This window comes from Onychostoma macrolepis, chromosome 16 (genome assembly GCF_012432095.1).
Source record: "Onychostoma macrolepis isolate SWU-2019 chromosome 16, ASM1243209v1, whole genome shotgun sequence".
In the NCBI taxonomy this organism is placed as follows: domain Eukaryota; kingdom Metazoa; phylum Chordata; class Actinopteri; order Cypriniformes; family Cyprinidae; genus Onychostoma; species Onychostoma macrolepis.
In genome coordinates this window covers 16273806-16291123 of record NC_081170.1, presented here as the reverse complement: position 1 = coordinate 16291123, position 17318 = coordinate 16273806, and the positions used below count along the sequence as shown (strand labels likewise).

General features: G+C 37.3%; 1 protein-coding gene across 2 annotated transcripts; it reads right to left on the bottom strand.

The window, feature by feature from the left end:
* Positions 1 to 347: 347 nt before the first annotated feature.
* On the bottom strand, positions 348 to 16837 carry esrp1 (epithelial splicing regulatory protein 1). Of its 2 annotated transcripts, none has more exons than XM_058746496.1 (15): positions 16372 to 16837; positions 15767 to 15895; positions 15355 to 15468; positions 15136 to 15250; positions 14468 to 14566; positions 14322 to 14376; positions 13307 to 13417; positions 13051 to 13183; positions 12785 to 12827; positions 11873 to 12174; positions 10190 to 10423; positions 8890 to 9088; positions 4478 to 4685; positions 3183 to 3354; positions 348 to 1520 (listed from the first exon to the last, which is right to left on the bottom strand). In XM_058746496.1, exons 1-15 carry the CDS (start codon positions 16501 to 16503, stop codon positions 1410 to 1412), a joined length of 2157 nt encoding a protein of 718 aa, XP_058602479.1. In that variant the 5' UTR covers positions 16504 to 16837; the 3' UTR covers positions 348 to 1409. The 2 variants fall into 2 exon arrangements, with proteins under 2 accessions (XP_058602479.1, XP_058602480.1); XM_058746497.1 differs by having other exon boundaries at positions 8902 to 9088; positions 16372 to 16835.
* Positions 16838 to 17318: the final 481 nt, after the last annotated feature.

The window sequence follows — 17318 nt, the reverse complement described above, 5'->3', positions numbered from 1 at the left end:
AGTGTTAATATTTTGATATGACCACAATTACTGAAATAAAATCTATTTAATGTAGCTTAATCACTTCTCACTTTTTTAGGTGTGGAAATGTAAATACGTACATAGTGAGTCAGTCACTCAATCCCTCAGAAACGTTGTTAAATTTCCTTTATTTTAAGTTATTATAAAATATCAAAATAAAATAATACTTTCTCCAAACAGCCAAATTTTTGATTTCTCTTTTCTACATATGTTTACGAATTACAAATATGATGGTAACAGTTCGGTAACATGAAAGAGTAGTGCTTTTGCTTAACTACTGCCTGTTGGCATGTGTGGGTACTAGTACAAATAAATCACACTGACTATTTCACGGTCATACACTTTACTCCTACTGCTCATAAAAGCCTAAACATGCAATTTACTCCTAGTATTTTAAAAAAGCACAGAGTATAATAAATGAGGCACACTGGCATAAACAAACAGGAGGGTAGAGATGGGATACAGCTTCAGGTAACAAAAGAACCTGTTCACATTCCAGCAGATGCACACAAACACTCTCCTTAATACACAGACAATGGGTGAAAATACACCTGTGTGCATTACAGCAGGCCCGAAACACTCTCTGAGTGCAGTAAATAAACACACATGCATTGACTTTTTTGGCTAAACACACACACATTCATTAGTTGGTTACATCTGCTACACATGCACACATCAACAAGCACATTTAGCTATAGAAATTTGTACATTGATTGGTACAGACAATGTATATTTTTCTTAGGCATGACACAGGTACACAGATATTAAGCACAAAAGTTGTTCCTGATTCTGGTTCTGAGCTATTTTTGGCGAAATGACTTAGAAGAACTACATGTTGCATACATCCACGAACTACACTGTGCGTGGTGTAAGAGTTTGGCGAATCATGTAAACATGTTAGAACAGCTAGCTCTATGAACTTCATGCAAATTAAAACCTTCAAAATAAAAAAAAAAAGAGGCTTGAGAATGTCTCTACGTATTTACACATACTCACGGTAGAGTCACATCAATAGGGAGGCACTGACACACAAACACACACGCGCACACACTTTTTTTTTGTGGTCCTTTGGCTTAAATTTACGGTATCAGCGAAAGTCTGCCTCTGATTCGGCAGGTTTAATGTTTAGACCCTGGTTCGAGAAGTTATTTCCTGAGTGAACATCACTGCATGTGCATGGACACAAACATACAAACTCACGCAACAAACCGTATGAGTAGAATATTAGCTCTAATGCATAAAAAACAATGTGCAATATACATTAAATGTCAAAATACATATAATTCTTTTTAAAATTCTTATATAAATAGCATAAATGACATAAACTGCTTTGTATTGAGGGGTTTGTTGAATCCACCACAGGGGTGTGGCCTCGTCAATAGATTGGCTTAAAGCAACTGCAAGTCAAGATAGGCTCCGCCTCCTACAGTCTGGTCTCCAATAGGCTGCTTGGCTGACAACATAGAAGGGAGAGCTACCAAAGCATCGCTGTTGCCGGGCTAAAGGAGACAGAAAGAAATTACATTTACTCAAGAAACATGCTTATGCCTCATTATTTGTAATAAGTCCCACCTCAAATGAGTGACAGCCCTCCTACTGACTAACTAGCAAACCGCCTGAGGCGAATGTACAGCCTACATGGGAAAGACGCACATTGTGGGTGTGCATGGCAGGAGTCACAGCTGTTTTTAGAATGGGTTTGATAGCCCATTAGGCAGCCTAATAGAACGTTTCACTCCTGTGGTGTTAAATATTTCGTGTTATATTCTATATAATGCATAATACTATCAAGTACATACTATAGCAATAATTATTGTTTTAATATAGTAAACGATATTTTGAACACACTTACATACTTTGGGTGAAACCCTTCACGCCCTTAACTCGAAGCAAGAATGTTAAGAAACTGACACACCCTAGTTTATCCTGATTACAGAGGGTCTCCTTCCCTTATTGGAAATAAATATGAAATATATTACAGTTACATGTGTGTATATATATATATATATAAAATATAAAGCTTTACATTTTTTCCCTGTACATTAAAATGTGTCCTGTTTAATTTCATGTTTTCTGAAGAAAGAACGATGCCTATCGAACTTTTTTTACTATGATTTACAAAAGACACACTAAAATGTAATTCAGTGTAACAATAGTTCATATACAAAAAAATCTTATCAGGCATGTTGTTTCATTTTTATATAGATATATCTGTTACGTTGAATGACAATGAAACATTATATCACACATTATCACTTTTTTTTTTCACAAAAGTTATTTGAAACATTAAAATAGACACTTTAACTTACATTAAATATGCTTTCTATATATATATATATATATATATATATAAAATCACTTTGTACATTTAACTTGATGCAGACACCAAAATGGGACTTCACGTCTTTTACCCATATACATTTATATTTGTTTTAATGTATTTTAAAATTATTATTATAATATGATTGCTATATAATATATAAATTCAATTATAATAATGAGCATAAAAATGAATTGTATGATTTATATAAATAATGACATTTATTTTAATACATATATAGTAGGTTTGTGCAATACAGAAGTGTTCACTGTGTGTATTGTTATTAATGCATGAAGATTTATTTTGCCTGATCTAGAATACTAACACCAGGATAAACGGAAAACCAGTAGTCAAGTTAGAGCAGGCCAATGCACCGCACCTTAGCTCGGTGTGTGTGTCTGTGAGGGAATTTAGACCAGAGGAACCTGTTTAGCTCATCAAGGGGGTGTGAGAATGCAACTATGCGGTCCTGTTACTCAAACCCACTAAAGCATCTAAATCTTCAATGCTGAGCACTGCAGGGCAAAAGACACACCTTAATGTTCCCTACAATCCAGCCCTGCCCTTCCTATAAACACACACTCACACACACTCCAAGTTTCTGATGTGGAACAAACTAGGACTTGTATTTGGATCAGTGGCGCTCAATAACATTGTGCAGCTGGATACTAATACATTTCAATTCTGCAGAAACCAGCAGTGAACTGTAAATAATTTAGTTACTTGCTATTTGGTAGGAAGTCAACTAAAATAATTGGAGAAATGGCATGAAAGAAATTCCTGTACCTTCCTGAACTCACATTGATATTATAATACAGCTGTGGGTGTATTTTAAACTCACCTGATATCCATGTACCATGCTGAGGATTTCTTTAACCCCGCTATTATAAGCGTGGGAAGGGAGGTGGCCTTGCATTCGTATCAGTGCTGTGGGTGGGGCTGAGAGGACTGAGCCAGCTGAAGGGGTGTGGCCAGCAGGGAAGTAGCTGATGTTAGGGGGGGAGCCAGGTGGGCTGTATGAGAACAGACATGGATCAAATTTATGAAATACTAAAACAAAAAAGGTAAATAAGTCAAATTATTCATATATTGGTATTTTACACAGCTTTTATATTAAATATGAAATATTTATATTTTATATATTTTTTTAAAATTCTCTTTTTCTTCCATTGGTTGGACAAATAGTCCCGCCCCAATCAAACGTCATTGTGTTGGAGTGATAGATTACTCTATAGATCTTCTCTTGGGTTTTTGTAGCCTTCCTAAAGCTAAATAATCATATTTCTGTCCTTAAATCTCACACAGACAATCAGTACCTGAACCAGTTCTTCCACTATGAAGTGAGCTAAAATGCACATTAACGCTGTGTTAAATGACCTGGGTGTGACACACTCACTGTGTAGTGCATTACCCTTGTAAACACACCCAGTCCTGGTTGTGCAAGTCCTTCTTAGGAAAGTCAAAGTCATTATGTTCAGCTTTTAGAGCTTCATTTGAGTGGCTCTTCAAAAAAGCCCACAAAACACCCTCAAACACAACAGAATACACAAAGGTTGTATGTAAATATTCACATTTTGTGAAACATCTCAGTGAGTATTCTGACATCATGTAAGAGTGACATATTGACTGTGACCAAAACATAAAGGTTCCTCTTAAAGAAACTGGTTCAGACAGGTTTCCATGGCATCAGAACTAATGATCTAGAATAAATTCAAGTGAATTTTAGATATAACTAAGTGACTACAGTGCTTATTTCTTGGTAAACTGCAGTTATAAATTCCAATATTCATTAATTCACTTTTTCCCCTTTCAACCACTCCTTCAGATGCCATTTGTATCATTTCACACACACAGCATTATGGCATATTAAAGGCGGTGCACTGGAAACATTTATGCATCTATGATGCCTTCATTCCTCAGTAATCTACCTAAGTTTTGGATACAGACACTGACTTGGATTAATATGTACACTAGAGTATTAGACACGTCATTAACTCAAGGATAAATGGTATTCAATTATCCATTCATCATCTTCTGTGAAAGAAACTGCAGGTAACTATTGATCTTACACTGCATATGTGTATGTGCATGGCTTATCTTGGACTGAAAAACAACATTAACAGATATAACTCTTACCTGGGATAATAGGTGGTGTAGTTCATGTACAGTGGGTTACTGGAAGGGTAGAAGGCTGTCGTTGGTGCCATGGGTCGGGGACTCAATAGGAACTGGGAGGGGTAGATAGCTGCTGGCTCCACAGGCAGCACTGCTCCCGCAGGAAGGACCGCTCCAGCAGGAAGAACAGCTGTCCCGTGAGGAAATGCATATGACGGAGGGGACAAACCTGAAATGGGTGAGGTGGGATATTGAGGAATTATTGAGTGAAAAAACAACCTTGAAGGTTCCAGTCATGGCATCTAGATGTGATTGTAGTGTTAATCTTGTGAATGACAAAAGTGTTTTTATATTCTGTCATTGATAATGGAGATAAAAAAAAAAAAAAAAGCACAATGGCGATAATTACATTATTATTATTTTTTTTATAAAACATACGGCTGATGAAAATATGTTAAGAAAGAAATACTTTTTTTTTTAAATAATCCAACTATAGTGTGTAAACTATATAACTATAGAATTGGCACATTGGAGCTGAAAAAGTTGAACAATGATAAACTGAACTGATTTGATTTTTCTAATTCAAATGCAACCTTTATGCCAGTGGTTCTCAGTGGGGGCCACAGGATTTAAAGGGATAGTTCTCCCAAAAAAATGAAAATTCTGTCATTAATTACTCACCCTCATGTTGTTCCAAACCTGTAAGACTTTCGTTCATCTTCGGAACACAAATTAAGATATTTTTGATGAAATCCGAGAGCTTTCTGTCCCTCCATATACAGCAATGTTGAAGCACTGATGTTACATGGACTATTTTAACGATGTCCTTACTAGGTTTCTGGGCCTGGGAACATTTCAATTACATTGCTGTCTATGGGTGGCTCAGAAAGCTCTCGGATTTCATTAAAAATATCCTAATTTGTTTTACAAAGCTGAACGAAGGTCTTACAGGTTTGGAACAACATGAGGTCGAGTAATTAATGACAGAACTTTCATTTATAGGTGAACCATCCCTTTAAGATAAAAAAAAAAGTTAAGTTAATTTAAGGTTAAGAAATGTAATGCATTAATACTCTCAGTTTCTGTTAACTAAAAAAAGTTTAAAAACAAGCTTTGTCATAATTACAGCAAAAATACTGGAAATAGTGTCCTGTATGGAGCAGGGGGTGGGCTTTCAAATATTGTGTTGAACAGCAGAGTCAAAAAAGGTTGAGAGCCACAGCTTAATGCTATTTTAGTGAGAATAAAATGAACTAAAATAATATAGGCTATATAATTTTTTAAATGCATAATTTTATATTTTTTTATATTATTTTAATTCGTTTTATTCTCACTAAGATGGCAAAAAATCTTTATGTATACCATTTTAGTGAGAATAAAGTGGACTAAAATGAATGAATGTGACATGACAAAATATTGCATTTACATAATTACTAATAAAATAAAAACTAGCGATTAGTCAAGGTATTTTTTTAGGGGTGGGAGAAAAAAATCGATTCACCTAACTATCGCGATTCTTTTTAAAACGATAAAAAAAAATCGATTGGTTTACCTCAGAATCGATTTTTATTTCATTATTTAATTTTTCCAAAGAGGTGGTGGGGAGAAGTTAGCGCTTTGTATTTCCAACAGAGGGCGAAATGTATCGGTGTGTGTTCGATTTGAAGCAGAACCACGCAGACGATCCGCGTGACATCAAAGTACCGCGAGAGCGATTCGAAAGCATGCACTGTAAAAAGTGATAAGCTGACTTAACTTTAAAAAATTGAGGAAACCTGTTGCCTTAAAATGATTAAGTAAATAATAATTAAAAAAAAAAAAAAAAAGTTAAGTGAACTTTATCATTTACTTAAAAATTTTAAGGCAACAGGTTTCCTCAATTTTTTAAAGTTAAGTCAGCTTATCACTTTTTACAGTGTGGCTTGTTTGAGATGAGCAACATCTGCGCAGAACCGATCACCGGTGATCACCGCGAGATGCATGCCGGTTAGAAAAGTGTCCGGCGGTCCGCCTTGCTCTGATGTCATGCTGATGTGTTCCAAAAAAACTCTCGCGACGGCGAGGCGGCTGTGTCAGATTGTGCAGTCGCGCGCAGTTGCTCTCCACCGACTGCGCTGACCAAAAGCATGATGGGAAGCGACTGGCTGCTGATGACACAGCTTAATGCTCATTGGTTCAGACAACCGTGATGTGCGTTCCCTGCTTAAATTTTTATTATTTTTTAAATCTGATTTCATGCCTTTATGTATTTAAATTATGCGTGAATATTCCCAAACACCATGACAGTGCGATCTCTATGTGAGATATGTGATTGTTGCCATATTTCTATAAAAATCTAAAATACATGTTTGTATTAAAGTGGATGATAAATACACCTTTCGTATGGGATTAAATAGCAAGCACTCTGAGTGTCTTGTTCATCATATTTATATTAATATAAAAGCAACAGAACTGAAATTATATGTTTATCAGCAGCACAGCATATGAGTGAGAATAACGCGATATCTGCCTTTGATCTCGTAGTATCTGTTACACTTCGAGAGGTCAGAACTGCTGTATGGACTGCGCTTATTTCGCTCCTCCCCTCGCTGCAGCCGCCTACTCTCACCTACATTACAGGCGAGGCGAGGCGCATCTCAAACAAGCCTATTACAAATACAGTAGATCAGTGGGAGCCGTCTGCTCTCTGTAGCTCTCGCGGTGCTTTGATGTCATACAGCGATCGTTCCGCGTGCGCAGTTCCGCTGCATTAGATTACGTCATATACGTTTAAAGCCGGCTGGAGAAAATAAAATGACTAAACACAGACCAAGGAGTCTAATGCATACGCATGACTAAACATGACTAAAACGGTATGCAAAGTAACATAGCACTTTATTTATTTATTTATTATTTTTTCAGAAAGTATTTTTTCTGCTCATTTTGTTGATCATTTGACTATTATATTCATGTGCAAGTTCAGGGTTTTGGTACTTTAAGGTTTCATGGTTCAAGGTACTTTAAATATACACTGTGTATGTATATGCTCCTGAAATAAAAGTTCAGAAAGATGTGATGCATTGTTTTTGTCATATATAGTCTCTTTTAAGGGTATAATCAACTATTTTCCATTGTCTAGTTTTTAATAAGCAAACAAAAAAATCACAATAAATCGCAATAGTGACTGCAAGATGTGTGTTTTTTTTTTATTGTGACAGTCTGTATATTAAGTGTATCATTCAACTTTTTCCCATAGTCTAGAGTTAAAAACAAAAATCGCAACACATAGCAATATCGAAACACAATACTTGTAGAATCGAAATTCTTAAAAACCCGCAATACATATCGTATCGGCACCCTAGTATCGTGATAGTGTCGGATTGGTAGGTAGGTGTATCGTCCCATCCCTAGTATTCTTGCCAAAAAATTAAAGGGTGTGGTCCTGACTGAACCTAATCCAGTTACAATGAGGGCTTTACACCTTTAAACCCCTTTCAAGTCCTGTTCATTGTTTGTCATCAGAGGCTCATGCAGTCATCCCATCAAACAAACAATGAACAATATATGGTGTAGCCACAAGCAGTAGCCATCTCAAAAGCCCACCCTAAATACAACCTGTCACATTGTGAACCCGTGTATAAATGAGTTGTCTTGCAGCCAATTTGAGCATGTCTCATAGTTAACGCTGCAGGTACAATTACAAATCTCATCTATCATGTGAATGTTATGTGTCTCATTATATTAAATCTGTCAAAATGTTTCGCTCACTGTACAGTTTAGGAGAATACATGTATTTCTATTAAAATATCTATCCCAAACTTTATCTCACACTCAAAGCATGCAGCAGACCATAACCCAAAACTTTCAATAACCATTATAATTCAGCTAAAAGTAAAGTATGTTCCTCCACCCTTCAACACGTATCAGTACACAGCCACAGGTATTCAGATGCCTTTAACCGGACTGAACCTGTGGCGCGCCGAGGCTTTTACGTGTGCCGCTGTTGGTTGTCAGGATAGCAAAGTTACGGAGCTGACTACCTACAACCGAAGAAAGAAAGAAATCTACACTAAATCAAAAAGAAAGTGCCTTTCCACGACACACCAAAGTGCATATGGTGACATTTATGATGTGGATTAAAATTTTGTGCACATTTAGATTTAGAAAGATTGCACTGAATCACCCCAAATCAAAGCCCTCCATTACACCGCTGTGGAAAAGCATCTGATAAACTCAGATCTGAATTGAATAAAAAAAACAAAAAAAACATTCACCCACCCAGATTCCTACTGCTCCTGATGCCCATTCCTGCCTGGGCAGGAAAATGGACAGGACACCCACCATGAATGAATAAGTGAATGAATGAGAGAAAGGGGAAAAACAGGAAGGCGTGAAGCGCCACCTACCCGCACACACAGCTGAGAGAAGCAGCCCCAGAGCCCAGCGGCACTTACGTCGTAACTTACATGGTGGCGGCGAGAGGCCGCTCCTGTTGAGCGTCCCCCCCATCAGCACGATGTTCATCTCCTGAGCGGAGCACGCAAACACCTCCACGTAACGCTCCTTCATGCTGTGCTTGTGGCAGTGCTGGGCCGCCCGGAACGCCCGGTCAGCTGAACGCATCTGGATAAAAGCATCACCCGATGGACGACCCTGATCAAACACAAACAAATGCTGAATTCATAAACTCGCTTTAAACAAAAAAAAAAAAAAATGCATTTAACAAGAGAGCAGGACCTGTTTCCACTTCACATTGTTTTTAATTGTTGGTCAAAGTACTAAACGTGTCTCACTGTTTTTTTTTTTTCAGCATCTTCCATCCGGAGCATCTAGTTATAAAGATGCTATGTCAAATTAACAGTAGGGTTGGAAACAGACAACCAAAAACCATTTTTCCAAAAATACTGGAACCCTGTAATACTGATGTTTTCTGCACTACTCATTTAATGGAGCTGCATTTACTGTTACTGAATCTACAGCAGCAAACAGACACTGTGAACTACGTAGTTTAATTTCAGAACAATTACAGACTCTTATGAGCCAGTTCATTTTAATGAATCAAAAACGGTGCAACCACTATAGTTTAACTCCCCAAACAAATGAGTCTTATGGGTTCTTTAAAATAAAAAGCATACGGTACGAAACAGTCCAATTGTTCTACAGTTCAATACCTGAATAAACGATGTTTATTTTTGATGAAACAACAGAAATACAACTACAATCAGTGTAGTTACTGAAAATATTGCTGTTTTACTGTATTTTTGATCAAATAAATGCAGCCTTGGAGAGCATAAGAGAATTCTTTCAAAAACATTACAATAAAATCATATCAACCCCAAATTTTGGAATGGTACTGTAAAATAATTTTTAATGGAACCGTTAAGAGGAATCAGAATCATTAAATTAATTCTTTATATCTACCTGAAAATATACAAGTCAGCAAGCCAACTTAAAAAAAAAAGTGGTTTGTGTGGAAACATTTGTATAGTCTATCCTATTCTCAAGTACAGTTCTCTTCAGCGTGCTTTGAGACCAACGCATGACAGAAACGCATTGTAAAGGAATGAAGAAACACAAGTCCTGACAGAAGCTGTGATTAATCACCCTTTTTTTTATGGAGCGGTTGAGCCAAACGGGGAAAACTCCCTGACAGAGCACATTCTGAACTGCATAGGTGTATTTATTTTGTTACTGGATGAACTTCATTTGAATACTACAGTTCGTATGTATATAAGTGGGTCTTGAGATCCTTACCTGCTGGTTAAGCACCATATGCACTCCATGTGGCTTGATGTCAGCAGTGTATTCCCCCAAGAAAATCAATATGTCCTGGATGGTGGCATCGTACGGCAGACCCCTCAATCTCACGCAGTCCCGCACACCTGTCACTGCTGCCGTTGGGGGCACGAATGTGGGGGGTGGCACAACAGACAGGATGGGGGATGGGGCCACGGAAATCAATGGGGCTGATGAGTACCTGTTCAGTACCTGACACACAAATGTTGGAGTTATATGACTGGCAGTGCACATCATCAAAAAGACTTCTGCCTGTTCATAGCTCCAAGTGTGGAGATGATGTATGAACTGTGCTCTACCTGCAGGTACTGATAATGTTTGCCACCACGCAAACACACGTTTGGTGTGTCTGTATCCTTAAATGCCCTTATATATGGAGACAACTTGCCCATTCTGTGTTGGTTTTATATTTGTTGGAACTTTACCAGATCAGGTCTATGAATCCACTTCCTGTTTGAGCAAGTCAAACCATCACTTTATGGTTAGCATTAAAAACCCACAGCAGATTTTTTTTAGGTTTCTTTCTTTGTTTCTTTATATTTTAGTGTTAAATGTAATTACCCATTCTATAATTAACTCTTCTTAATGACTGGTCCAATATATCTGTACTTTGGTTTAGATAGACAGAAAATTAGTTCTATTCTATTAAATTAGAAAATTAGACCTATGTTATTTTACCATTATTCATATTTTTCTCATAACTCGTTATAGGTATAAAAAGTTAATTAATGCATATTTTGCATTCAAAAACAGATAAAAATAAATCTGCAATCACTCTGATAGCAAAACAACTCTAAACTAAACTAAAAATAATAAAATATATTTATTATGCATATTATGTTCATTGTTGTAGTCTAATGATTATGCACTTATAGTGTTAAAAGTTTACAAATCAGTTCTACATACTGGTTACTAGACAAAACAAAATTACTGGTTGTAAAACCAAGCAAACAAAAAGTTGTTTAGTTCAAATTTGTAACAGGTACATGGGCAATACAGGTTGGTGTTTGTTGTGTGAGGGATTCAGTTTGCTTGGTTTCCTTTTATGTCAGGCATAAGTTCAGTCTTTTGGCATTACTGATGTGGCGATTAAGTTGTAAGTATTCTGTTTATAAAAGAACCCAACAACCAGTCAATTATTAATATAAGGCATGATGGGATTCTCTTTGCCTAAATGACACACCCTTATAACACCAAAACCCCGCTGCTGGTGAACAACACAGCTGAGCTAGTCAAACACACATGACGTCTGCTCAAAAACCGGTTAAGGAGAGTTTAACTGCTTGCTATGGTTGAGTAGCTTTGGTTTGATATATATGACGACAGCTAAATATTAACACAGAGGAATTCCAAGTAATTCTACAAAATTAGTAACAATTAAATTTTAAAGGTTTTGCATTGCAGAACAGGAAGACTAGAAGAGAGATTTTATGACAGCTTTGAAAAGCTAATCTTTTACAGATTGCCGAGCTGAGTGTTTGTTCAGCGAGCCGGGTCATTCAGATAGAGTACATGCTTGTACACACACTTACACACCCAAACACCTCACGTTTTACCTGCCCTAATGAGTCTGTCTAAACCAACTAAAATACACTCCACACAACTGATGATTTCAAATCAAATAGGAAATGCTGCTCTCACCTGTTGCACCTCAGCCGCAGTGCTCTTGAACAGCTCAATGTACCTCTTGCCCAGGATGTCCTTGTGTTTTTTCAGTGCGTTCTGAGCATGCTCCTCGCAGGAGAACAGGACAAATGCGTCCCCAGTGGGCCTGCCATCGGGAAAACGTACAAACAGAATGCCTTCGTTGCCGTCTGTCACAGGACACGCCGGGGAGAAGAACTGCAGTACCTGCTCTGCGGTGGCGGTGAACGGAAGTCCACGCATGCGTATGATAACCTGATTCTCCCTCGACAGAAATTTGGCCACTTCATTAGAGGTGCCTGTCAGTCAGACATTGACACATGAGCCACTCAATGTGAAGCTAAAATGCACAAAACATACTCAAACCAATGCAAATAACCCTGACAGAACTCAGGAAATCAGGTGATATACACAATTTATATTACAACTGCATTCATATAATAACTAGTAAGACTAGAATGTGCAACAATTGTTCACATATAGGGATGGGAAAGTAAGAAAGTTAGTTCCTGTTCCAATTCTTGTGAATGATTCCAGTTACTTTGCTTCCTGTAGTTCTTTTAAGGGATAAACATTTGGAAAAAGAAATGCGATTTCATTGCCAAATGATGAGATGACTTAATAAATAATAAATAAATGTAAATCAGTTCTCACTGATTTTGATTCACTGCAAAGAACTGACTCAGGACTAACAGGAGTCAGACATTACAATTTTAGATTCAAAGAACCAGCTCATACAAATAATTAAGTTTGGGAATCTACACTGGTCACACTGCTCCATTTTTTTTAATGGAACCAGTTCTGAACAAGAATAAGAACCGGTTCTCAGTTCCCAACCCTATCCACATACAAACCCAAATATTACATGCATGCAAACTCAAGTGCAACGAAAAAAAAAAAAAGTATTACCTCCTGCAATCTTTAGAAAGTCTTCACCTGTTGCCTTGTAAACCTGCAATACAAAATAATGTATGTAAATAATTTTGAACTCACATACAATTCCACTACAATTAAAAAAAAAGGTTATAGTAACTGGACGTTTGTTCATCAGGGCACTAAATGTAACTTCATGTACCGAAACAGATTGAATATTGTATTCATATGATATATTTTTAAATCACTATACTTAGTATTACACTATATGTAATATAATAGCTTTATGAATGTGTGTTTACCTCAATGTATCTGGTGCCCATGTGATGCTTGTGTCTCTGCAGGGCCAAATCCCTGTGCTCTTCACTCTCAAACCGCACTAGTGCCTCTCCGTTTCTCCTGCCCTGAGCATTCAGACACAACGCAGCACCTCCTCTACACACACAGACACACACATGCAGTCATTCATTAGTAACACTGGCATTGTGCACAGACTGAATGATGATCATTTATTAATAAGTGCTGCCTGTGGGTGGTTTGTAGGTTATGTGTGCATACTTGGCAATGTTGAGACCCCTGAAGAATCGTGCGATGTCCTGGTCTGAGGACTGCCATGGAAGACCCCGTGCTCTGATCACTGTGTTATCATCCACCCTCTCCATCTTACTGCTATACACACACATACATGCAATTTAGCAATGTGCCGCACCAGTTTATACTAGTAGCAAGGCAACAATTAATATCAAGTGACCCTTTGTTAAGCTGAACATCCTTGGTTACTACTACTTTAAGCTTTACAGAAATTCTCATAGGATTCAACAAAAGATTTCGGTGACCTGCATGATTTCCAGTAAATGTGCTCTGGCTAGAATTATGTGTGACACTGTTCAGCATTTTATCAATGTTTTTCTTTAGATAAATACTTCTGAATAAAAATAAAAACTTCAATATCTCAACAGATAAATAAAACTACTGTAACATTAATTTACCAGAAATAGTTATTACATGTTCATTACTGATTAAGAATTTAATTCACAACATGAACTTCTCTGGATTTTTATTTTTTTTTATTAGGAAAAAGAAATTTTTTTTATATTAAAATACTCCGTAATCCTCTCTGAATTATAGCCATCACTATTATAAGTGTGGCAGCACAATAACATTTCATGTAAACGTTTATACTTAGCACACATGACATCTTCAATTTCCATTTTATAGTTATTTATGTTTCATTTTATAGAAACTAGTAATTTTATTATTTTAATGAGTAACTATAAAAATGTATAATCATTATAGAAAATCCCATGATTTTCTGTGATTTTATTAATTTCACTGTCTTTTCCAGACCTTAAAAAAAAAAAAATATATATATTTCCTTGATATTTCCAGGTTTTTTTTTTTATATTTCCAAAAAAGGCAAATGCAGGTACTCTTATATTGTGGTGGATGGCAATAGTTGCTAAGGTAAGACTGGTCATTAATATTAAGGTGGAGCTTAGCAAAAAAGAATAATTTTGAACACAGTTGCAGACATTTGTTTGTTAGTTTAGTTTAAATAAGAAACAGCTCTTACCATGTGCCAGTCTCAAACTTGTCATTCACTTTTTCTGGGAAGGAGAACTGGTGGCCTATGAAGACGAATAAAGCAAGTTCACAAAAACACTTCTGAATATTAAATTCATGTGTTCAGACAATAATATGTAAGTTATAATGACTTACAGACAGGCTCCGGGATAAGTGCTAAAACAATTTCTGACATCTGTTGAACCTTGTAAGCAGTGAAAGCATGAAGAGAAGAATCTACAACCACATTTAGGTCTGATCGCAATGCAGTCAAGGAATACAGCGTCTGTGTTTAGTGTACTGGTGATAATTACCATTTAATGACACAGTAAAGATGTAAGGAACAACTAGGACAGGGTTTATAAACGCACAAGGACAGTTGAAACACAGCAGTCTTCCATAATAGCACAATAGAATCATGGAGGAAGAGAATGACTTTCGATTAACCTTTCTTACTGTGCAGAGGGCTGTGCTATTGCATTGTGTGTTTGACTCTGTGTGTGTGTGTGTGTGTGTGTGTGTGTGTGTATTAAGACGTTACAGCGCAGGTGTGGCAGGTTAAGCTTGTTGGCTAAACACTCTTGGCTTTCTCTTGCTGGCTCAATTGAGCCCACACTATTGTGAGTCTATTTGCATTTCAAAACCTTGGGATCCTGCAGCCAACACCCTGTTGCCTATCTTTCTCTCTCATACACACTCAAATGCAACTTCCTCACACTGGTTGTCAGAGAATTATCAACTAATATGTGCAATAATCTACTCTCATCCACTTAAGTCTTACAAAAACCACACAAAATTATGTCATGACCTTTTTTGAAGGATACAGTCAGCCATGACCTGAAGATTCAAGTCTTTCAACTCCCCTTCTGATGGGAATTTATTCTTGAACTCTTTTCGCAGGTCAAAGAATGAGAAGAAACACTCAGGCAACAAAATATTCTGTAAAGCACAAAAGCAAGCGGTCAAGAAAACACATCTGCACTTATAAATTTAGCTTGTAAATAAATATTGCCTGCTCAGTTGCAGTATTTAGAGATTAATACCTTGCTGGAAGCCTCGGGATGGAGGACTTGACGAACGTGGAGCTGCCCATCCGTACAGAGGCAGAAGGTGTTTCCTGCACCTGCGTCCACTTCTGCACATAACCTCTGATTCAACTGCACACACATGGACACTCTGAGTAAACGCCACTTTTATGTGCCATTTAATACATACCCACAAGGCTGCTTGTGCAAATATCAATCCACAAGCTGTTAAATAATGTGTTTAATAGTGTGTAAAGATATGCAACTAAATGGTGTATAGACAGACCCTCCCTCAAAGAGAGTTAGAAAAGAAAGTTTAACTGTCCTTTGAAAGGATCCACTCTCAAATGCAAACATCCTCACGTTGAACTGAAAGTTCTAAAAAAGATAAATACCAGCTTGTCAGAACAGATTGTATGAGAATGATCACCTGATCGATGGCCTCCTCAAGCGGTTCAGCTTCTGTCAAGGTCTCCTCGGTGAGTCCACTCACCTCCTGACACTCCTCAGAGAGCTCAATGTGATCCGGTTTGACTAGCAATTCATTTACCTGACCAGCCTAAATGTAGAAAGCAGAGGAATGCTCACTTCCAACATATAGATTTACATAGGCAAATAAATAAACGGATGAATGGATGGATGAATTGATAAATAGCAGGGGAATAGATTTGGATTTAGATTGACAGAGCCTTAAATTTGACTTTGTACTTTTTGTTTAAATATCTGCTACATATAAATGATAAATTATTTCTCTCTCACACCTTCAACAGAATTACTTACACAAACGCACTTATACACACAGATAGATAGATATATAGAGATAGATGAAAGTGAATAAATAAATACATAAATAAATTAATATTTGTCCTTTTATTTCTAATTTAAAAAAATATAAAAATAAAATATGACATATATTAATGAAAACGTACTCTATCTCTAACCTCCACCAGAATTAGCCTACTACACACACACACACACACACACACACCAAAGCATAACACGCATACACACCATCATGAGGAAATATGAAATTACCTTTTTAGTCGTTAAATCCACAACCTGCCAAATCAACTGTACAATTTCCTTCTCATCTGATCCCAATTGGTCCCCACTTGCGCCAGAAGTGGTGGTGAATAAAAGCACCAGATAATCTGGATTAACCGTCATTTTTAAGAAGGGGGAAAAAAACTATTGTCACACCACCCCAATAACAAAAGCAAAACCCTAGAGATCAACTCCAGGTGACAGAGAAGCGAAGAACCCAGTTGACCCCACACCTAACGGACAGATCAGTGCCGGGTTCGGACTCGCCTCGATGTGTCCCGTGGCCTTTTAATTGCGTGAGAATCGATGCAAACAAGTCCGAAACCCTTGGCTCTGCTCCGCAATGGCTGCTTGGATCGCGCAGGTTTTGTGTGCGCCCTACCTGGCCACCGCCCACGTGACACAGGTAATAGATACCTGCCCAAAAGAAAGCCCTCCTACTGCTGCTGAGAAACAAGGACGTGGCATGGCACGCCGAAAACGCGCTCGTGCTACATGATGTGAGGGAATTCATGGTCTGTTTATTACACGTTTACACAGTCTACTAATAAAATAACCCAACGTTAACACCTGTTCACATGCCATCAAACGCGAACAGGACGTAATGTGTAAAAAATGACGCAAGGCCTTTCACTGTAGTTTTAATATTGTAGCCTACTAAACTATATTATCCTGACCAAACAAACCCCTAGACTTAAAATGTATCATGTTATGAAAAGTCAATGTTTCGACAGTTATAAAACACGCCTTGAGTGTAGGCCTATCTGTTAGTATGATCATCACAGGCTCTGAAAAATAGAAAGAGAAAGATGCCACATATTGGCATAACTGTTATGCCAATATTTTTCTCATTAAATGCAACAAAAGCAATTTTTTAAATGGGACTTCCTTCTTTTGTGATAATTTGTTAACTTACTGTGATAGATCAACAAACCTCT

What these genes read in the sequence shown, in the direction of transcription:
- esrp1 (XM_058746496.1), bottom strand. Translation starts at nt 16,503, where the DNA reads ATGACGGTTAATCCAGATTATCTGGTGCTTTTATTCACCACCACTTCT. An exon ending in ATCCCGAGGCTTCCAGCAAG is followed by an intron (nt 15,251 to 15,354) that starts GTATTAATCTCT and finishes TGTGCTTTACAG; the next exon opens with AATATTTTGTTGCCTGAGTG. An exon ending in ATATGGTGCTTAACCAGCAG is followed by an intron (nt 9,089 to 10,189) that starts GTAAGGATCTCA and finishes GTGTTTGATCAG; the next exon opens with GGTCGTCCATCGGGTGATGC.